At 35.8% G+C, this 24,827-nt stretch overlaps 1 protein-coding gene across 1 annotated transcript in view; it reads left to right on the top strand.

Moving 5' to 3' along the window:
• The window catches only part of dnah9 (dynein, axonemal, heavy chain 9), a 585,611-nt gene that overhangs the window by 346,802 nt on the left and 213,982 nt on the right, over positions 1-24,827 (top strand). Inside the window, exons 49-51 of the mRNA XM_063074264.1 lie at positions 9,651-9,911; positions 11,863-12,288; positions 22,435-22,554. Coding sequence (XP_062930334.1) covers positions 9,651-9,911; positions 11,863-12,288; positions 22,435-22,554 — 807 coding nt within the window. The remainder of the gene's footprint in view (positions 1-9,650; positions 9,912-11,862; positions 12,289-22,434; positions 22,555-24,827) is intronic.

Raw genomic sequence — 24,827 nt, forward strand, 5'->3', positions numbered from 1 at the left:
CAAGAGCTCCTGAAGGAATTTAAACTGGATACTGCTGTGCAGTTTATTTGTAAGTGACATCTCGTAGTGCAATCAGGGACCCTTTAATCAGTTCGGCTCCATATATTCAGACACACCTGCTGCTACTGCTGATGTATTCAAAACTTCTGGTAAGCTTAGTTTCACTTTAATGACGAGCACAAAACTTGTGCAGACATTTCGATGTAGTTCATATGGAGTTTCCTTCTATTGGAAGAGAGTTTAAATCAAGAAAACTTCCATCTTCTCAGGTTGATATGAAATCCTGCAGGATTATCTTGAAAAGGAGCAAGAGAGTTATCTCCAATTCCCTGACTTGCAATTATTCCTCCTCCATCATCACGTAAACTAATGATCATCAAACTATTATATGGGAGCTTTCTGCGTGCAAATTAGCTTTCATGATTCCTATATTACAAACAGTGATTGCACTTCAGAGTAATTTAATTGGTTGTAAGGGACCAGAATGTCCTTTGGCCATGAAAAACTAAAATGTACATGCACATCTTGTTTTGCTTAAAAAATCCTGTGTGTGTGAGAGTTCTAGACTTTTTTTCTGTCTACACTGCTTACCTCGTAGCCTGAGGATATAGTTGCACGGGCGGTTTCTGAGTAGAAAAGATATTCATACCATCAAGAGTAGAGTGAATTGCAATCTATGTCTTAAAGGGAAGGGAGACTTTCACCCAATTCCCTGAAGTATTTTGTTAAACCCTGGATTTCTCTATTTTGGTTTTTGTAATTTATTAGGTTTCCTATTGCACATTACATTGGAATGACAACGAGAAATTTGTATAGCATCTTTCACATAATAAAATGTCCCAAGTATCATTTATAAAGCAAAAGAAGCAGATCTTGAATCCAATAATTACAGCCTGTGTATGATTGCACTAATAAGAGTGCACAGGATTAGTCTGTGTTACCTTATCATTAACATGCTACTTAAAATTCTGTTGTATCTAATTATAACATGAGCTTCAGACAAGATACTACAACAAATTATGAAGTAGAAGTGATGTACATAGAGAGCCAAGAGTGATGTAGATGAAACAGGTTAGAATGAAACAGAACAGAATGAGGTCATTCAATTAATTCCTGTGAACTACTTTCCCTCACGAATCTGCCCTTTTTTTTTCCATTCAAGAACTGATCTAATTCTCCCATTTGTTTCCATCACAACTGCAACTAGTTTAGTACAGGTTATATTAACATGCTGTGTAAACATCATTTTTCAATGGGGCTGCTGCTGATCCCCAAACAATTAACTTAACTCTGTGTTGACCATCCTGCTACAGGAAATGGCTTCTCTTTTCATACCTTATTGACTCATCATCTTAAACATGTTTTCAAATCTATCCTGAATCTCCACTCTTCTTGTGAACATAAATTTCCCAACTCTTGAACTCAATTCCTCAACTTATAAAGGCAAGTATGTAATGTGCCTTCTTTGCCATCCTATCAACCTATCAGCCACTTTCAGCAAGCTGTGGACTTGGACTCCAAGAGCTCTCTGCATATCAACACCTTTCAAGAGTCCTGCCATTAACAGTATCCTGTCTCTTTAAAGTTTGTTCTACCAAGGTTCAACTCCATCGGCATTTCTGCACCTAAAACTGCAACTGACTCACTAGATTCTGATTCCGCACTGCAAGTCTTGTATGCTACCCAGACACAAGCAATTTTCATGTCATCTAGAAACTTACTAACCCAACCATCTATCTTTTCATCCAGGTTATATCACAAGCAGCAGAAATCCCAATACAGATCCCTGTGTAACACCACTAGTCACAGACCTCCAGATGAAATAAGTCCTATCACCCACTACCCTCTGACTTCTTTGGGAAACCCAATTCTGAATCCAAAAGTCCAATTCATCATGGACCCCATCCTAACATTCTAGATGGCCCTCTCATGAGTGACTCTATCATATACCTTACTAAAATCCTGCAGACAACATTCACAGCTCTACCTCATCAATCACCTTCATCACCTGATTGATTGATTTAATCAAATTAATAAGGCATGACATTCCCCACACAAAGCAGTGCCCATTGATTATTACATTTCTGAAATTTGTCTGTTCTGCATACTTTGAAGTTAGGCATCAAGATTGGCCATTAATGTATAACAATAGAATGCGAAGATCCTAACAACATTTAACAGCAAGCTTCCTGTCTGTTGAAAAGCAAACCTTCACGTCAACTCTTGTTTTCTGTCCCTTAGCAAGTTTGTGTCCCTCTGATACTTTGGCATGGGATCTATGAGTGAATTTTCCAAATTAGACTCTGGGCTTCTCACAAGGAATCCATTATCTCATCATTTTCAGCCATTCTTTTTACCTTTCATCTAATGTCCTCTTAAGAAATTTGTATGAATCTTTTGCTATCTGTTTAATAAACCTTCGATTAGATATCCTTTGATTAGTAATTAATGTTGAAATAGATTTTGCCAGCAGCATTATGCCGATGATTGAAATGCTAATTCGGAGGATGCACATTCAATTAATTTTTACTACAGACAGAAGATCTTGTAAAAAAAAGAAAAATAGCAGTAAGGATCATCAACATTCCATATAAAAAACTGAGAAAAGTTATCATTGATAATTAAACAGCTCTGTTGAATCTTTTGACAATTATTTCCTTATGTTTATGGCTATCCACTGTGGTTGTTTGAAAATCTAAATTGTTCAGCATCTGACTCACAAGATTCTGATTCTGCACTTATTTAACACATGATTTCTGCAGTTTCTTGAACACACCAGTGCCCTCGTTCTCATTCTCCTTTGAAATGAGTTCAATTTCTGCTGCCAGGACAATGGCTATACTTCTTCAGGAGTTTGAGGAGATTTGGTTTGTCAACTAAAATTCTCCAAAACTTCCGCAAATATACCATGGAGAGCATTCCGACTGGCTGCATCACCGCCTGGTATGGGGGGAGCAACTGCACTAGATCAAAATAAGTTGTAGAGACTTGTAAAATTAGTCAGCTCTTACATGGATACCTGCCTCCATGGAATCCAAGACATCTTGAAGCAGTGGTGCCTTAGTAAAGTAGCAGGGGCCGGCTGGTGGCGCAATGATATCAGCACTGGACCCCAGAACGGAGGTTCCCGGGTTCAAATCCAGTCGGGTCCGCTCCCGAGTACGCTTTCCATCCATGCCAGGTTGAGTATCGAGATCGCAACTCGACCTCGTAAAATAAAGGGAAAAATACTGCGAAAATGTCTGTGTGGGGAGCAGCGCACCACACAGTCTCTGTCTCTTGCCCCTTGCCTTGTAAAGGCATGAAAAAGACATCATTGCACACATGCACGGAGGCACGCAGACACACAGATGCACACACACACACAGACACACACACACACACACACACACACACACAGACACACACACACACACACACACACACACACACACACAGACACACAGATGCACACACACACACACAGATGCACACACACACACACACACACACACACACACAGATGCACACACGCACACACACGCGCGCACACACACACACACACACACACAGATGCACACACACACGCACACAGATGCACACAGACACACAGATGCACATGCCAAACAAAAAGGCAAGTGGCATCCATCATTAAGGATCCCCGCCATCCAGGGTAATACCCTCTTCACACTGTTACTGTTGGGAAGGAGGTACAGAAGCCTGAAGGCACACACTCAGTGATTCAGGAACAGCTTCCTCCCCTCTGCCATCTGATTTCTAACTGGACACTGAACTCATGAACACTACACTACCTCACTACTTTTTTATATGATTTTTTTCAGTACTTATTTTAACTAAACTTTTTAATGGACATACATATACTTAATATAACTCAGGTTTTTTCTGTATTTATTTATCATGTACAGTATTTCATTGTACTGCTGCCGGAAAGTTAACAAATTTCCCGACATATGCCGATGATATTAAACCTGATTCTGATTCTGATTCTGCCTGTAAGGAGTTTGTATGTTTTCCTGCGTGGGGTTTCCTCTGGGTGCTCTGGGTTCTCTCCCACAGTCCAAGGCGTGCCAGTTGGTAGATTAATTGGTCATTGTAAATTGCCCTGTGATTCGGTTAGGATTAAATCGGGGGTTTACTGGGCTGCGTGGCTTGAAGGGCTGGAAGGGCCTATTCCACACTCTATATCAATAAATCCAATTTAAAAAAAACTTTATTCTCTGACTAGTTTAATACTGTCCAATTAATTGAAGTTCATTCCACTACTATCAACAGTCAGTCCCTTCACTATTTGTAGAGCGTGGCTGCAATATATACTACCAACAAAATGCATTGCAGCAAGTTGCGAGGGCTTCTTTAAGAACAGTCTGTAAAGCCATGATCTCTGCCAGACAAATAGCAGCAAAATGTGCATGGAAGTGCCACCTCCTGCCATTAGTTCCCTAAGCTTTCCACCATTGTGGCTTGGGAATATGTCATTTCTCCATCTTCCTCATTGGAACTGCCTGTATACAAGATGACTATATTGGTTCATGAAGCTGACCTCCATGGACAGATGTTAAATATTGGACTGTTAGCTGTGCCTTATTTCATGTATGATTAAAACAAAAGTCAGAGATTGTTGGATTAGACTGGATGGATCAGTCTGAAGAATCACAGATGCAGATTCCTATTGACTTCTGTGTTGTAATCTATATAGTTCCAGATTTAGAGTGAAAATTATGGAAAGTATTAGAAATACACATTTGGCAAAATCATTGAACTCGTAGGTATGATTAAGATGATGTATAACAGTTAATATTTGGCAGTGAGTGTGCTTATTAAAAAGATGTTTTCTTAAAATTGGTGCCTCAGAAAACGATTTTGGTTGTTTCCATGGTAACATCTCTGTAATGCTAGGAAAGGGGAGCTGAGGGTAAAAGAAAGCTATTGAAATGCGAAAGTGAAAGGTGAAAGAGATAAGAAGGAATTAAAAGAAATTAGTGGTAATTTGGGAGAACAAAAATGTTTGACATGTCTAATCATTCAAGTTTATGTCTTGATTATATTTTCACTTCCTTTGCAGCTGAATCTTTCATGTAAAGAATGTTACACAAGTTATTTTTAAAGGGACAACACAAAGCAGTGTTGGTTAAGTCCACCTGAAAGAGAATGAGACAACATAAATCATTGTTGTGTGGCACTGGGATGCACATTCGCTTTGCAAAAAAAAACAATGCTTCTATGTGCCTTGTAATTAAAAAAAAACATTTACATCTCACATTTCTTATTTCATGTATGTAGCAATGAACTAAGGGAATCAAAATGTGATTGTTCCTATCATTTCTAATTTTCATTTCAGTAGCCCTGTAAACCTTTGTAGATCTGTAGTAAGTTCCCATGCTGAGAGCATAAGAACATGATATTGTGATATAGATAGAAGCCACTATCAGATGAGTTATATCACTCAATTATTCATCATCTTGTATGACCTTCAACTTTGCCATACTTTGATTTATGGGAAAATGCCTGTCAGATTATTGACATTGCCCTAGTAATTCAATCACACTTTGCATGTTTTTTTTAAAGTGCTGTGAGAATTAATTGCGGCATAAAATCGATCATTAAATGTAATCTCTATTTTACAATGTGCATGGTATACATTGAAACCATTTGCTCCATGGTTCTATGCACATAGTGTCCATACACCAAAAACCCTGTGGCACACAGAGGTCATGTCATTGATGTTTAATGCCACTCCTCTCAAATTGGTCCACACATAGGCAGCAAGGAGACAGCGTGGAACATGTACAGTAAAGTGGGCATTTACAGTACAAAGCACCCACACACATGCTACGCCATGACATATGTCTTAGTCAAGATGTTTGTTTAAGGTCTTGATAGTATAGGTAATTATAATGAAGAACAGATTTGTGGATTATTGAGGGAATGCTGTTTGAGCCTTTTGGAGGTTGTGAATATGCTGTTCTCGTTAAGAGTCTTCATTGGACAAGCTAGCTGGCTGTCTTGTTATTCCAGGCAGGTCATGAAACTTGCTAGTAATTTGCACCATCACTTTGAGAAGTCGCGACTTTCCATTAGCTAGCACAATTTGCTTACTGTGCCACAAATGACTCTTGGATTTATATGCGGAATGCCAGAGAGATCACTTGCCCTGCTGCTAATGAGCATAGATATGTGCATGAGGTAGACAGTGTTAAACCTTTTCTAATGGCAACTGGACAAACTGGCATGGGTGCCCATGCACCACTGTGTTAGCATATGTTTTCTTACATAAGCGGATGACCACATATGCCTATGCTTTGAAAGAAAGCTTGTATTAGTCAGATGAACTTCCCGAACTACCACAGTGCACATTTCCATGCTTATATTTTGATGGTCCTAATGCAGGCAACTGGCAAATGCTGGTAGATACATGGCCAGCAATAAAGGCTGTTTCTGTGCTCTGCATTTCTCTAATTCGAAAGAATGAGTACATTGGTGAAAGTCTGGAAACAAATTAAATATGAAGTGAGGACATATACTATTGAAATCAAGTACATTACATGTTAATTTGTGTTTGTAATAAAGACATGTTTTGGGATAGCTGTTAATGACAGTACACCTGAAGTACAGCAAACACAGTGGGTAAATTATTTATGCATTAAACACGTTGAATTATTTGAATGAGGCAGGTTTTATAAAAACCATAAAAGGGAATTATAGTACAAGATAACTGAATTGTAAGAAAGCCAAGTGAAACAGCGTTGAAGTTAGAATTTTTGTTACTTGTTTTATTATTAGAGCAGAAGTGTGCAGCCTTTGAAGTCCCTTCTACGTTTGGTTTGGAAACGGGATTTAGTTAACTAGGTTAAACCAAACAGTGGACATGTTTTCTGTTGCTTTGTTACTCCGGATCAGAATTAACAAATAAATACTGCTTCCTACCCCAGGTGATGTCAGGATTTAGCTGAAACCTTAAAAACATTGGTCAGTGTAACTAAATGGGGTCAAGCATCTGCCAGATCACCAGTGCTTATATTGGACTTAACTTGTGTTTTTTACTGGAGTCTGGAAGTCCAGCTGTGGTGCTGGCTTAAGGCAGTAGCAGCATCTTCTGCCACGGCTCCCGAGTTCTGGCTGTCCCCACACTGTGTTGGTGGACTCCCTGTGGAGAGAATTGGCCTCTACAGACTTCTACAGCTTCCCAAGCTCCCAGGCTGGGAAATGTGCCTGCTCAGCCCCTGCCAAAGTAAACAATGCAAATTCAATAGCCCTATTGAAATCAAGGAGAAGAAATAGTTGTTGAGAGAATAGTAAGTAATGCTGTTTATTTCATTTGATTTCAAAATTCAAAGTAAATTCTATTACCAAAGTACATATATGTCACCATCTACAACCCTGAGCTTCATTTTCCTGTAGGCATACTCAGCAAATCTATAAAATATTAACTATTAACAGGATCAATGAAAGATCAACCAGAGAGCAGAAGGCAGTAAACTGTGAAAATGCAAATATGAATAAATAGCAATAAAAAGCAAGAACATGAGATAACAAGATTAAGAGTCCTTAAAGTAAGATCTTTGGTTGTGGGAACATCTTAATGTGGGACAAGTGAGTGTAATGTGTGTTATCACCTTTTATTCAAGAGCCTGATGATTGAAGGGTGGTTCTGTTCTTGAACCTGCTAGTGTGAGTCCTGATACTCTTGTATCTTCTACCTGAAAGCAGCAGTGAGAAAGAACATGGCCTGGGTGGTGGGGATGTCTGATAATGGGATGCTGCATTTCTGTGACAGTGTTTCATGTAGATTTGCTCAGTGGTTGGGAGGGCTTTACCTGTGATGTACCGTGCTGAATCCACTCACTACCTTTTGTAGGGTTTTGTGTTCAAAAGCATTGGTGTTTCCATATTAGGCCATGATGCAGCCAGTCAAAACATTCTCCACTACACATCTGTAGGGGCATAATTCATGTCATCCAAATGCATTCAGTTCTTCCAGTGTTCTTAATATTTATAACTTATAAACATATTTTAGGTTGGTATTTTCATTTATTTCTTCCAAGTTTTTGACTGCTTGTGAGTCTCAAACATCCAATTTCAGTAGAAAGTAGAAGCTGGCTGCCTTTGTGGGACTTGATGATATATTCTGTGTTCAGGTCAGTTAAATTCTGATAAAACAGTTGGGTTTGACAGTGGTCAAGTGGCAGCATGCCAGCCCATCCCAATTGCTTTATTTAGGTCAAGAAAATTTGTTTAGTAATGCCACGTGTATTCTCTGTCCTTAAAATCGTTAAGAATGACATGTTTAAGATTGTTCTATTTATGATGATGATTGTGTCGCCTGTGTTAGATTTGCAATAGTCTGGATTTCTGAATTAGATTTTAATTATATAATTGAGCTGTTGTCTATTCAGAAGCAACTATGTGGGTGACAAGCAAGTGGCCAGCCATTGCCTGGATCTGCTCCTTTACAGAATATACAGGAGCCCATGCCTGTGTGCTGCTGCACTATTTGATTTTTGGATGGAAAACTGAGGTTGTTCATGAATGGAATTGTGTCAATGGTTAGGATTTGGTGAGAAAGAGTTGGGATGTCATGTTGAAGCTCTACAAGGTTGTGGATAGACTGCACTTGAAGGATTGTGTATAGTTCTGGTTGCCACAGTACAGGAAGAATGTGGTAGTGAAAGGCAGGAAGAGATTCACCATGCAGTTGCTTGAAATGCAGAGTTACAATAAGGTGATGGTGCATAATCTTGGGTCATTCTTGCTAGAAGGAAGTGGGCTGAGAGGTGAGCTTTTGGAGGTTCAGGAGATTTTGAAGGGCATAGACATCATAGATATTAAGAATCATTTTCCCAGAATAGAGGTGTCTAGAACACAGTTTTATGGTTAGAGGGGGGAAATTTAATGAAAATCAGAGGGTTAAGTTTTTCTAAGTACTACATGCTGAATATTTGGAATGAGCTGCTAGAGGTGGCAGTGAAGACATAAGCTATTGCAGTGTTTAAATGGCATTTGGACAGGTACTTGATAGGGAAGGCAGACAGAGATATGGGCCTAACATGTGCAAGTAGATTAGTGTAGACAGGCATCATGGTTAGCATGGGTCTGCTGGGCCGTAAGGGCACATTTCTGGGCTGCTCCTTGCTGTAATTTGATGACCTTGAGTCAGTAGATGAATTGGTAAAAGTGAATTGGTAGCAGATTGAACATGATATGAAGTCTAGTTTATCATATATTTCAACAGTTTTGATTTTGAAAGAAGCAGATTACAGACTGACTGCTGGAATAGATTAGCAGGAGGAAAATAAGAGGTATATTGTTTGACAGATTAAGAGCAATGTGGAACAAATGAATTTACTGGTAGAACATAATGGCAGATTTGAAGAAGATGTACAATTAAAGATCTGGAAATCATTTAGAAACCATTGGATTTATATTGCAGCTAGTGTGAGAGGGGAAAGACATGTTAGGGGTGATGAACTCCAATTGCAAAATCATTATAGTGAGAAAAGTGTATTTACATTTTCATGAATATTGTTAGGTGCTAAAAACAAATGTCAAAACTTTAGATATTACAAGATGAAAATAGGATGAATGTAAATGGATGTTTAATGATTGAGGGGCCTGTGTAGTTGTATTTAATTATCTTCATTTCCACCAAATAGGTGGATGATCTCAAAGCTAAACTGGCTGCTCAGGAAGTTGAGTTAAAGCAGAAGAATGAGGATGCTGACAAGCTGATTGAAGTCGTTGGGGTTGAAACAGAGAAAGTAAGCAAAGAAAAAGCCATTGCAGATGAGGAAGAACAAAAGGTTGCTGTCATTGCTCAGGAAGTTACCCGGACACAGAAAGACTGTGAAGAGGATTTAGCAAAAGCCGAGCCTGCTCTTTTAGCAGCTCAGGATGCCCTTAATACTCTGAATAAGGTAAAAGGTTAAAATAAATCAAAAGAAAGGTGGTTTGAAGTTTTTCAGTGGTTTGAATGTAGAAAGTAGTCTCCAGGGATATCTCAGCATCGTGAGCAGGAAAAAAGACAGCAATTCAATGAAAAGAGTCATTAGCTTTGAGGACCAAGTGACTCTGAATGAGCTGTGCAGATACCACAGAATGGCTGCTTGAATGTGGAAACATTATTACTCAGCCCTGTCTAAATTTTTCTCTCCTTTAGTTGAAATAAAAAGTCTCTCTCATTACCTAGGTAGAAGGCCAAGAGAGATTATGTACTTTGTCAATTTTTTCCATCATATGCGATATTATTTTGTGCAAAGACTGTTTCTGTGCACTGCAGCAGGAACTTGGAACTTAAAAAGAATGCATGGATCTCCAGTTATAAAACAAATTAAGGACATTGTCCAGCACTAAAAAATAAGTTCAATTCTATCAAGTACAGATGGGCATTTTATGATATTTGCATTTTAAGTGCTATATAAATATGTCAGTATTGTTGCAGAAAGATTATAATCTTTTTTACTGCATATTCATTATAAAACATTCCTTGTATTATGTTCCGAATCTACAACGAAATTGTAGTTGTAACACATGCAGATGATATCTTTTGATCTTGATATAATCACCTGCCAGCAGATTAGGGGAATATTATAGTATTTTTCCAATTAATCTTGCCCATTTTATTTTTGTTGTTTTTCCTTTGAAACAGAATAACATCTTCTTACATCATGGTGGCGTAGTGGCATCAGCGCCGGACTTCGGAGCGAAGGCTCCCGAGTTCGAATCCAGCCGGCTCCCTTGCACGCTTTCCATCTGTGCTGGGTTGAGTGTCGAGCTAGCAACTTGGCTTCATAAAAATAAGAAAGCCAGCTAAAAAAAACACCGTCATGATGGTGTCCTAATGACTCCACTTGAAGTTAAGGGCCTCCTCCTCCACCTCCTTCTTCTTCATTTTATTTTTGTTATTTTTCCTCTGAAACAGAATAACATCTTCTTAACTGTAATAGTAAATTGTATGTTTTGTAAAATTGATTTATGTATTTCTTCTACTGGATGATAAAGAAATCAGTCTTTTATCCTAGCAAGGCAATAAAGTATCTGTCACCATCTTGTTTAATCTGATAAAAAGCCATTGACCTGAAACATTACTTTTGTTTGTCATACCTGATCTGCTTGAGTGCCCAATATTCTTTGTTTTTGTTTCTGATTTCCTGCATCTGTGGTATTTTGCTTTTGGATCTTGCTTGATGTTGTTTTTGCATAATCAACTGATTTAAAGTTCTAACTGATCCCATTAACGTTTCATGTGGAAGGACTGATAGCATAATCTTAAATAGTCATGAGAAAAGATTAGTGCTGTTTGTAAACTATTTAGAATGAGGAAGAATGAAATAGGATTGAACCATTTCTCTGTGGAGTAAGAGTTCAGAATTGACCAACCAAAAATAATTTGAAATCTGTGGTTAAGATAATATAATATCATTCTACCCAAATTTCATGCAAATAATTTGTCTAATTTGCAATTCCACAGCATTTCTCATTTGTCACCAAATATTCATGTGTTGTCCCAATATTCATGTAACAATATTGCTTGAAAAGAATTTCCGATACATTAAACTAGGTCAATTATACAAGCATTGTCACAAACTTGCATGCTAACCATTTGATTTGCTTGATCTTGATACAATCAGCAGCCATTAGGCACACTGGGACTTCAGCGTTTTCACAGTTTACAAGCAGTTCGGGTTTGGGTTACCACTAGAGGGTTTCATTGCACTGTACTTTTACGACTTATATTATGTAAAATTCAGGCCAAAATTCCAGACTTTAAAGCAACCCATTTCAGATTGATAATAATTGGACTCTATTAGTGCTTCAATACAAAGTAAAAATCCATTCTGTTTTATCTGTAACCTCATTTTCTTCCAGAATAATCTGACTGAGTTGAAGTCGTTTGGTTCTCCCCCCTCTGCAGTGACTAATGTCACAGCTGCTGTTCTGGTTCTTACAGCAGTCAAAGGCAAGATACCCAAAGACCGTAGCTGGAAGGCAGCAAAGGTGATGATGGCAAAGGTGGATGCTTTTCTTGAGTCTCTGATCACCTTCAATAAAGAAAACATCCATGAGAGCTGCCTTAAAGCTATTCAGCCATACTTGCATGATCCTGAATTCAACCCAGAATTTATTGCATCCAAATCCCTAGCCGCTGCTGGTCTTTGCTCCTGGGTTATCAACATTGTGAAGTTTTATGAGGTCTATTGTGATGTGGAGCCTAAACGTCAAGCCTTAAATAAAGCCAATGCAGAATTAGCTGCTGCCCAGGAGAAGCTGACAGTCATAAAAGCCAAGATAAATGTAAGTATGGCATGGTTTACATTTATCATAGTACTTTATACAATGTTACTGACAGATATAGACATCAGGGTACTTAATTTGTGTAGAAGTTTCATATAAAAGCTATATAAAACAAATTATGTTCTAAAGATTAATGTTCTGTTGAAGATCTCTCCACCTTACATTGATTGTGCCAACATTCAGAATGATCACATTTTGTACGTTTGGGATAGCATACTAGAAATTTCTGCCAGAGGATGGACAGGCTGCACTTACTGCTGCCTGTATTTTATTGCTACCTGTGCTGGTATTCACCTGCATTTTGTGTTACTGGCACTTGCTACCGCCTATGCAGTTTTGAAGGTGATTTCAGATCCGAGCTTATTGCCAAGCCATTCCAATCCTAAATAGCATAGCTCAGTGCAACAGTGACGTTTTCTGCAATGTAACGCCATCAAATGGAGCCAAGAACAAACATTGCCCATGAAACAACCTTTGGGTCTCAGCCTGCTCTTGAACTTGTTGAGTGCTCTGCCTGTCTGAATATTCCTGATATTTGATTATCATTAACACTTGAATATCTCTGACTTTCATTGCATTCAATATCTGTTTGAAAACAATTACATTTTGACAAATTCAAATAAAGGCAAGATTATATAAATGCACTTAAAACATTTCAATAAGTTTTAAATTTGTAAATTAGCTAATTGTTGCCCTTGTTTCTTGCTGTCAATTCCTCCCCCTCCCCCAATGAAACAAGTATACTGTTTGTAGTTCTGCCAATTTTAACAGAGGAAGTTCAGATAGCAAATGCCACTCTCTGGGGAATAACTGCAAGTTTGGAATACAATATCAGGTGGTTGTCAGGTCATTGCTAGCTACAACTGCTCAAAAAGTTCAGGACGTTTGCATTCATTAGAATCCCAAACCTGTTGAAATGTTGAGAAATACCTGCTTGTACTTTGCAAGAAGTTCTGGCCCACTGTTTTTAAATGAAAATCTTTTATAATACATTACTCCGTGAAACACATGAAAAGTGTTAAGTACTTAAATCATCTCACAAATTGCACTATTGTTCATACTATCAAGCACTATTGTTCATACTATCAACTTATGACATGATTAATTAATGCACTACCAAGAAAGGCCATTCTGCCCTTCATGTGTTTAGCTGCTGTTAATTCTTCCTCTCATTATATTGGGAAAAGGAAATGACACAGAGCAAGGTAAAGGGCTGAAAGTGATATTAAAATTAGTTCAGCTATTCGATTTAAAGTGTAATTGAACAAAGTAATAAAGTTTGTATGAGGGATATTTGACAAGGCGAGGATGAGTTTCTATGAACTGCAACAGAGATTTCCTGGTGGTGGCTGATGGAGTAACAGTAATCTGCCGTTGCTCCAATTTTAATGATCTTACTATTTCCAATCTGTCTTGAAACTTCTTTTTTTTAAGTATGATATTCTTTCATTATGGCTGAAAGGAGTGCCAGAGGTACTAAACAGGATGATTTTCCTGCCTGTTTGGATTCTATTTTATGGAATTGCTACAAAGTCATACGCGAGAAGCCTCTGAGAAGTTTCAATAATTCAGTTCTGAATTTAAAAAAATAGATGGTAAATTGGACTCTATTCAACAAACTCTCTGAATGAACATGGTAAACATATCAAGAATAATGAGGAAAATTTATTGGCTCTGGAAACAGAAGTGGATGAATTGCAGGAGCTTTGTGAAAAACAATCGAAGTCCTAAGAAAAGTTAAGACAGAAGATTATCGACCTAGAAAATAGAAGTAGAAGGAACAACTTACAGGTTCTGTGTCTCGAAGAATTAATCAAAGGTAACCATCCTATGGAGTTTTTTGCAAACTTTTTGCAAGAATTATTTCCAGAGATTTTGACGTCTGTGCCTATGATCGAACAAGTTCACAGATCTCCTGCATTTAGGTCTCCTAATGCTCAGAAACCACGATCAGTAATAATCTGCTTTCATGAATTTAAAACAAAGGAACTCTTAGTTCATGAATCTCGTCAAAGAGGCTTGATTGACTACAATGGTCACAAGATTAGAATTGTTGAAGATTATACACCTGAGGTTATGCAGGAGCATGTTAAATTCAAAGAAGTTATGTCGAAGTTTCAAGCCTTCCCTTCGCTACCCAGTCCGACTCAGAATTACACTTAAAAACGGTTCTTTCGAATGGTTCCACTTGACTATTGAAGCACGGAAGTTTTTAAAATCCGGAGGTTAAATCCCAAGGCTAACTGTTTAATTTCTCCTTACATGAAGACATAAGATTAAATGAGAAACTTTTAATTGGCAAATGCTGTCGAAGGAGCATGTCTGGTTATAGGATGGAATATTAAGATTCTCGAAGGTTATTCGCTTGAGGTTATGCAGGAGTGTGTTAAGTTTAAACAAACTCTGTTGGAATTTTTTTTTTGACAAGGGTTTTAACCCGTCCGTTGGCTACCCAGTTTGACTGAGAATCTAATTAAAGATGGATCTTTCGAATGACTTCATTTGAATGTTGAAGCACAAAGATTTTTTAAAATTTGAAAACTAATTGCTTAGTCTGTTTTTTCCATGAAAATATAAGATTAATGTTCAATGTCTATCTGTATGAATAATTGTACCTTTTACTTTTGGTAAACCTTTGTAACTAATTTTCTTTCGTATTTTGTAATACTGTATTTTTGATATACGAGAGCTGAATCTCTTGTTTGGGTTTTGTTTAGTCTAGGTTGGAATATAAATATCCTTGAAACTAATTGGAGCAATCACCGGGTTTTTTGGGGGGTCGTTAGTAGTTCGTAGATGTCGACTTTCTATTGGTCGTGTATCTTTCTTTGGGAGGTGGGTGGGGTTATGTTTTTTTTCCTAGAAGCTGTTTTCGAATTTTTAGCCAACTTGTTGCTTGGTTACCATTTCTCAATGCTTATGGTTTGGTTTTTAACTTACATTTTAATCCTTCCTTTAAATAATATTAAAAATGGACCAAACTATTAATTTACTTAGTTTTAATGTGAAAGGGCTAAATCACCCTGTTAAATGTAATAAGATTTTTGCTTATATTAAGAAATTTAAGGTCCCTATTATTTTTTTACATGAAATTCACATACACAAATGTGATAATCTATGGTTTTTTAGCTGTTGGAATGGACTTTGTTTTCACTCTTCTTTTCAGGCCAGATTGAGAGGAGTTTTGATTCCTATAGATAATGCACTTTCCTTTGTCCAACATAAAGTGCTATCTGATACTAATGGATGTTTTGTTATAGTCTCAGGAAAACTAGATAATAAGTTAATAGTATTTGCCAATGTGAATGCCCCAAATGTAGACGACCCAGGATTCTTTGAACATTTTTTCTCTTTTTTTTTACCAGACCTAAATCTTTATTCTGCCAGAGGAGATTTTAACTGTTGGCTAGACCCGATCTTAGACCGATCATCTTCTAAACCAGCGTCTCTTAATAAATCAGCTTTGTTTATTCAATCCTTTTTATTGGAAGTGTGGTATAATTGATGTTTGGCATTTCTTATATCCCTTAGATAGGGAATATTCATTTTTTCCCATGTTCATCACAGATATTCCAGGATTGATTATTTTTTTATCAATAGTCAAATGATCTCATCAGTTCGTTCCTGTGAATATAAAGAGATTGCTGTTTCAGACCATGCTCCTCTAATTTTATCTTTAAAAATCCTTGGTCTTCTTCAAACCAACAGATTCTGGCGTTTTAATACAACTTTGTTATCTGATAAGGAATTTTTAAAATTTCTAGAGAAGCATATTATTTTGGTTTTTGAAGAGAATAAAAAGGAAGAGACTTCTTTTTTTTAAATCTTTTTATTAAATAAGTATACAAAAAGGTAAGCCATATAGACACTAATACACTGTTAGAATATAATAAAATTACAGAAGATATTAATACAAAAAAAATACTACAAACAATGTAATTTAAACATAACATACCAAGGTAACATAATAGTATACTAATTTTATATATATATATATCAATAGAGAAAAGGAAAAAAAAACAAAAAAAAACCCCACCGTGCAACTAACTAAAAGCAAAGCAAAGCAATGGGGTAACTTGAAACCAAACAGAGTTAAACTTAAAATCACGTCCTCAATCCCGACCTCCATTAAAAACAGTAAAAAAAACAAGAAGGGTATATATTACATTAAATGAAAATATTGAATAAAAGATCTCCAAGTCTGTTCAAATTTAAATGAGGAGTCATAAAGATTGCTTCTAATTTTCTCCAGATTCAAGCATAATATCGTCTGAGAAAACCAAAAAAAGGTAGTTGGAGCATTAAGCTCTTTCCAATGTTGTAAGATACATCTTTTCGCCATTAAAGTAAGAAATGCAATCATTCTACGGGCTGAAGGGGAGAGATTACTGGAAATTTTAGGTAGTCCAAAGATAGCAGTAATAGGGTGAGGAGAGATATCTATATTCAATACCTTAGAGATAATATTAAAAATGTCTCTCCAAAAAGTTTCCAAAGTAGGGCAAGACCAAAACATATGAGTTAAAGAGGCTATCTGCCCCGGACATCTATCACAAAAAGGATTAATATGAGAATAAAAGCGCGCTAACTTAGCTTTGGACATATGTGCTCTATGAACAACTTTAAATTGAATTAGGGAATGTTTAGCACAGATAGCGGAAGTATTGACTAATTGTAAAATCTGCCCCCAGTCATCCACGGAAATGGTAAACCCCAATTCCTGTTCCCAATCTACCCTAATCTTATCAAATGGAGCTTTCCTAAGTTTCATAATAATATTATAAATCATAGCCGATGCACCTTTCTGACATGGATTACGGTTGATTATAGTATCTAAAATGTATGTAGGAGGAAGCATTGGAAAGGAAGAAAGTATAGTACTTAGGAAATTTCTAACTTGTAGATATCTAAAAAAATGTATTCTTGATAAGTTATATTTATTAGATAATTGTTCAAAAGACATAAGGGAACCATCTAAAAATAAATCCAAAAACCGTGAAATACCCTTAGTCTTCCAAGTTTGAAAAGCACGATCCGTAAAAGAGGGAGAAAAAATATGTTACCTAAAATAGGAATCGCTAACCCAAATTGATTAAGATCAAAAAATTTTCTGAATTGAAACCAAATACGCAAGGTATATTTAACTATTGGGTTAGACACATGTTTAAGGCGTTTCCAATCAAAAGGAAGAGAAGAACCTAAAATAGAGCCAGTGTAAAACCCTGAACAGATTGTAATTCCAATACTACCCATTTAGGAATGGATACTATATCCTGGTCCAGTAACCAGAATTTCATATGTCGAATATTAATTGCCCAATAATAAAATCTAAAGTTAGGTAATGCTAAGCCTCCATCTCTCTTAGCTTTCTGTAAATGTATTTTACCCAGTCTCGGGTTTTTATTCTGCCAAATAAATGAAGAAATTTTAGAGTCAACTTTGTCAAAAAAAGATTTTGGAACAAAGATTGGTAATGCCTGAAATATATATAAAAATTTTGGCAAAAAAAACATCTTAACTGCATTAATACGACCAATCAAAGTTAAATATAAAGGAAACCATTTAGATGAAAGTTGAGTAATATGGTCTATTAATGGTAAAAAATTAGTCTTAAATAAATCTTTGTATTTACAAGTAATTTTAATCCCAAGATATGAAAAATAATTATTAATCAATTTAAATAGAAATTTATAATATAAGGGAAGTTGTTTATTAATCGGAAAGAGTTCACTCTTACTAAGATTTAATTTATAACCTGAAAAAAGACCAAATTGTGCTAATAACTCTAAAACAGCCAGGATGGATTTTTGAGGATTAGAAATATATAAAAGTAAATCATCAGCATAGAGTGATAATTTATGGGACTTTAAGCCCCGAGTTATCCCAGTAATATTTGGAGATTCTCGAATGGCAATTGCAAGAGGTTCTAATGCAATATCAAATAATAAGGGACTAAGAGGACAACCTTGTCGAGTACCTCGAAAAAGAGGGAAAAAAGGTGAACTTAAAGAGTTAGTACGGACCGAGGCCACAGGAGAATAATATAAGAGTTTAATCCAGGATATAAATTTCGAGCTAAAATTAAACATTTCAAGCACCTTAAATAAATAAGGCCATTCTACTCTATCAAAAGCTTTCTCGGCTTCTAAAGAGATAACACATTCAGGAACATTTTGTGAGGGAGTATAAACGATATTTAACAGTGTACAAATATTATAAAAAGAGTAACGACCTTTAATAAAACCCGTTTGGTCTTCCGAAATAATAGAGGGAAGTACTTTTTCTAATCTATTTGCTAATAACTTAGAAAAAACTTTAGAATCAACATTTAATAAAGATATTGGTCTATAAGATGCACATTGAGCAGGATCTTTATCCTTCTTTAATATTAAAGAAATTGACGCTCTATTAAAAGATTAAAAAGGAAGAGACTTCTAATCTTATTGTATGGGATACTTTCAAGGCCTATATTAGAGGACAAATTATTTCTTATACTGTGAGTGTTAATAATAAAGCTAATAAAGAAAGAATTGAATTAGCCAATCAATAAAACAATTAGATCAAAAATATGCTATAGCTCCAGATCCTGTTTTATATAAAAGACGTGTTGAAGTTAAAACTAAATATGATCTTCTGTTAACATATCCAATTGAAACTCAACTTCTTAAAGATAAAACTCAATTTTACATTCAGGGAGATAAATCAGGGAAAATATTGGCCTACCAATTAAAAACTTCTGTAGTTAAATGACAAATTAAAGAAATTTGCAAAACTAATGGTGATAGGACAAATAATTACTCTGAAATAAATGATACCTTTAGAGAATTCTATTCTAAACTTTATAGTCCTGACTCCCCTAAAGATAATACTGTAATGAACATTTTTTTAGATAAATTAAATATCCTTGCACTTCCTGCAGATAATTGCAAACAGATGGACCAACCCATTTCTTATGAGGAAATAGCCGAGGCTATACGTTCATTACACTCAAGGAAGGCTCTGGGTCCAGATGGATTTTCTGGAGCATTTTATAAGGCTTTTTCTTCATTAATTATACCGCAGTTACAATTAGTCTTTTTGGATTCTTTCAAATTGGGTAGTTTGCCTCAATCTTTTTATGAAGCTGCTACTTCGCTTATCCTAAAAAAGAATAAGGACCCAACTGAATGCTCTTCATATAGGCCAATTACATTACTTAATATAGATACTAAAATTCTTTCTAAAGTTCTGGCTCGTAGGATTGAAAATATTTTACCTTCTATTATTTCTGATGATCAGACTGGATTTCTTAAAAACCGACATTCCCATTTAAATTATACGCTGTGTATTAAATGTTATTTACTCTGCTTCTCAGGAGATATTGGAATATGTGATATCCTTAGATGCTAAAAAGGCCTTCGATCTGGTTGAATGGGATGATTTATTTAATATCTTAGAAAAATTTAATTTTGGACCAGATTTTATTCAATGGATTAAATTACTTTATTTAAAGGGGATCTGATTGAAACATTTCAGATTATTAAGGGATTGGACACGCTAGAGGCAGGAAACATGTTCCCGATGTTGGGGTAGTCCAGAACCAGAGGCCACAGTTTAATAATAAGAGGTAGACCATTTAGAATGGAGTTGAGGAAAAACTTCTGCACACAGAGGGTTGGGGTTCTGTGGAATGCTCTGCCTCAGAAGCAGTGGAGGCCAATTCTCTGGATTCTTTCAAGAAAGAGTTAGATAGAGCTCTTAAAGATAGCGGAGTCAAGGGATATGGGAAGAAGGCAGGAAAAGGGTACTGATTGTGGATGATCAGCCATGATCATGGTGAATGGCGGTGCTGGCTCCAAGGGCTGAATGGCCTACTCCTGCACCTATTGTCTATTGTCTATTATCTCCTTCTGCTTGAGTTCTTACTAATTTTCAAAATTCCAAACCATTTAAACTTCACCGCGGAACTAGACAAGGTTGTCTGTTGAGTCCTTTGCTTTTTGACTTAGCTTTAGAACACCTTGCTTTTCGAGAATCTAATGATATTTGTGGTATTTCAAGGAGAGGTATCACTCACAAAATCTCGCTTTGCGCTGATGATATATTGCTTTTTATCTCTAATGTTGAGATTTCGTTACCTTGTGTACTTTCCTTACCCTCCCATTTTAGCCAGTTTCAGGATATAAATTGAATCTAAGTAAGAGTGAATTATTTCCTTTAAATTATTTGGTATCAATTAATACTAATCTTCCTTTTAAAATTGTAGGGAATCAATTTACTTATTTGGGGGTAACAATCACTAAGATTTACAAATGCCTGTTCAAAGAAAACTTTTTTACTTTATTGAACCATGTAAAAAAGATATTATAAAATTGGTCATCTCTTTCAATATCATTTATCGGACGAATTAATTCTATTAGAATGAATATTCTACCTAAATTTATATATCTTTTTTAGGCTTTACCTGTTTTTATTCCTAAATCCTTTTTTGACTCTCTTGAATCTAATTTATCCTCCCATATATGGAAAAATAAACTTCCTTGTTTAAATGAAGTTCATCTTCAAAAACCTAAAAAGTCTGGAGGTTTAGCCTTACCTAATTTTAGGTTTTATTACTGGGCAGTTAATATACGATATCTTTCGTTTTGGATATATTAATCGTGTAGACTGTCTGGTATGGGTTTCTTTAGGAGCTAATTCTGTTAATATGTTTTCTATTATTTCTCTTCTTGGATCCTCACTTCCTTTATTTGTAAGTAAACAAACTGATAATTTAATAGTTAAACATACTTCGAGGATCGGGATACAATTTAGAAAACATTTTGGTTCATTGAGGTTTTCCCTTTCTAGTCCCATTTATTCTAATTTCTTAAACCCTTCATGACTGATTTAGTTTTTAAACAATGGGACAGGTTGGGTATTAAATGGTTTTGGGATCTGTTTGTTGGAGGAAATCTTTATTCATTTGAGCAATTGTCAGCTAAATATAGCTTACCCAAAATTCACTTTTTTAGTTATCTACAAATTAGAGACTTTCTAAGATCTCAATAATGCACATTTCCTATAAGATCAGATAAGAACTTACTAGATGTAATTTCTAATTTGACGGCTTTTTATAATGGTTCAATATCTAATATTGTTCCTGGAGACGAGGAATGTTCCTTTCGACAAAATTAAGAATCTCTGGGAGCAAGACTTACAGACATCAATATCTGAGGAAACTTGGAATGAAATTTTTAAACTGGTTAATACATCATTGCTATGTGCTCACCATTCCTTCATACAATTTAAGGTGGTACATAAAGTCGATATGACTAAAGATAAGCTATCTCATTTTTATTCGGATATATCTCCCTACTGTGACAGATGCAATAATGGAGAAACTTCATTAATTCATATGTTTTGGACTTGTCCATGTCTTGAAAAATATTGGAAGGAAGTTTTTCAAATTTTTTCTTTATTTTTCAAAGTCAATTTTAAGCCTAATTCTCAGACGGTTCTATTCGGTATTGTTGCTGGACAAGATATCAAGTTGAAGATATCAGATTTATGTATTTTGGCCTTTAGCTCTCTTATAGCTAGGAGGGCGCTTTTGTTTAAATGGAAAGATGTTTCTCCTCCTACTCATGCTCAATGGTTATGTGATATTATGTCATGCTTAGATTTAGAGAAAATTCATTGTTCAATTTCTGAATCTCGTCAAGACTTTCAAACATTGTGGGGACCCTTTCTGAATTATTTTCAAAACTTTCAAAACCCTGAATTCATTGTTTAAATTTAGATGTTGGCTATTATTAATTTTTATTATACGAGAAAGTATTTAACCTTTTTTTCTCCTTAATAAACAGCTTTGGTCTTGGTAGGGGTTAGATTTTTTTTGTAATAAATTAGTATATTTTAATATAACTTTAACTAACCTACATGAATACTGGGTAATGAGATGGTTATTATGAATAGATATAATGTAATTTGTAGTTGTTTTTTTCGACCTTTTTTATACTTTTTTGTACTCTGTATTCTTTTGTGTAGAAACTAATAAGAATATTGAAAGAGAACTGCAACAGAAAATTGAGGAAATAAATAATAAGCAGCATTTTTACCAATGCTAAATTCGGGTTTTGTAGTGATCTAATATTGATCGATATCTATTTTCTTGTTCTTTACTAGCAACTAAATGAAAATCTAGCCAAACTAACAGCAAAATTTGAACAGGCCACTTCAGATAAGCTGAAATGTCAGCAGGAGGCTGAACTGACTGCGCGGACCATCGGCCTGGCTAATCGACTGGTGAGGTTCCTTACCTTCAAGCATTTATGTAACCGAGCATTAACCACAATAGGTGCTGAGCAACATTTTTCGAGAGGGATTACATTGAATGCAATATTTTTGCCATAATATTGCAGGTATCCATTTCACACAATTCCTGCACTCATTGAGTTTTACTAGAGAGAAATATAGCTAATCAGTGTAGAGCTCTGTGAATGCAAAATAGAACATGATCAGAATTCTGCTAACTGATTAATAGTAAAATTGTATATGTGAGGGGGAAACTGAGGCCATTTACACAGTATTATGAATGAGATTTTAAGCAACATCAGTTTAAGACCTGAGGATACCTTAACATTTCAAATTACATTTTGTCAAATGTCGTAATGTTGAACAGTTGATGTGTGACAGCCATCTCACTGAATTTCTGAAGTATAACAGGTCTACAGTAACTTGTCCACATTACTTTTGTGAATTAATGTTGTAGGCTCCATAAAATGTCTTTCTGACAACTAAGTCAAAAATAGGCAACTGATCAAAATATTAATAACATATTGTGTTGTTACCTTGAAGGTGTTTTCAGGATTGATACACTTTAAATTGATTCTATATGAGAACTTCTTGTGTGGACAATTTCATTACTATTCCTCTCAATGAGTAATTGCTACCAGTAAGCAAAATAAATGGAATAAGTATGTTGTGATGTTAAACATGGAAATTCTAATCAACACACAAATTAGAAACCAGAAGGAAATGTAGTTTCATGCTCTGAATCACAGAAATCATCAATATTGATTAAAATCAGAAATTGACTAGAAATTAGTAATCACTCATACTTTTCTGGGTATGTTTTTAAATGGTGTTATTCTAAGCATAATCTATCTAACTAGTTCTCACTTCATTAATATAATTACATTTGCAAGCAAGGGAACTAGAATTAAAATGAAATTACCAGTCATGGGAGTTACATACACTATAATTTCTGAAATAAATATATGTGAGAAAAGTACCCAGTTCTTGTGGCTTTTATCTAATAAATATCTGAAAATCATTCATAGAACAATGGTGCTATTAATGATACAAGGTTTGGTAGAAATGATTAAAACTAATTACAAAGGATAGGTTTTGTGGAGGCTGTAAGATGTTGAAGGGTTTAGGAAGGGAGAGCTCAGGCTCTTGGAGGAAGGGAGTGGAGGGAAGGAGAGATGGAATAAGTGGGGTTTGGTGCAGTCTTGCAGGTGACAGCAGATGGTACAGGCTAACATGTAGGTTTAGAGATGATTGGGTTTGGGCTTTGTACCCTGATGTATTTTAAGGAAGGTGTAGTTGAAAGCTCAGCAACATCGGAATGATTTATAGACAACGTGGCCAGAGCTAGATACTAGAGGATATTTTCATGTTTTTTTTGGCTCATCTCATGGTCAAGAAGCGTGTTCAACTTATTATGATGTGGTTAAGTCTGAACAAGAAAACCTGAATGGTGATTAAAATGGTGACAAAAGAGTTAAGAATTTGGGGCAAAAATAAGTAATGCTCTATTGCAGTGTTCAATGAAGCTAATAGTTTACTGTAGAGAACTGATTGTGGAATGATGTTTGGAGAGCTTTTTATTGCCAGCAGCTTAGAGACTGGACCCATGTCTTTGGGTAATATCTGCAGTAGAATGTAACAGAAGGTAAATAGGGCCAAGGAATGGAACAGAAAAGACAGCAGACACAACCTGAAAGGATGTACTTGTAACTTTATCTACAAGTACAAGGTCTAGTGAAGTAGCTCACCTAGGAACCCATCAGAATTTCTCCCAAGCCTGCAGCCTCTGCTGCTGAGGATAAGATGTGCTACCAGCTGGAAGTTCTCCAATTCAATTACTATCCTGATGTGGAAATATGTTGCTGCGCATTCTTCATTATTGGATCAACACATCGATCTAGTAACCTTGCAGCACATAGGAAATGCCTTCACTATATGGGTTGTGTTAGTTCCAGGTGATGGTGTACATAAAAGTATAAAGTAATTTGTGATGGACAATATATGCTTCTTTGCAGTGACTCTACTTCCAATGAAGGAATGTTTGTTAAAAAGTGAAAAATGCACTTTATGGCAAGTCCATTTTCAAAGTAAAGTTGAAAATTGTTCTTGAATATGGTGCTCCTGGGACTGGTTATATGCATAATGCTGCTTCAAAAAGATGCCCTGATTGGAATACAGAATGAAAAATTTGAAATCATTTATTTTAAGCTGTGCCAGTTTCTTCAAAATAGTCAGCTCACTTTTATAACTAACACTTGATTTTG

This window comes from Mobula hypostoma, chromosome 22 (assembly GCF_963921235.1).
Source record: "Mobula hypostoma chromosome 22, sMobHyp1.1, whole genome shotgun sequence".
Classification (NCBI taxonomy): Eukaryota; Metazoa; Chordata; class Chondrichthyes; order Myliobatiformes; family Myliobatidae; genus Mobula; species Mobula hypostoma.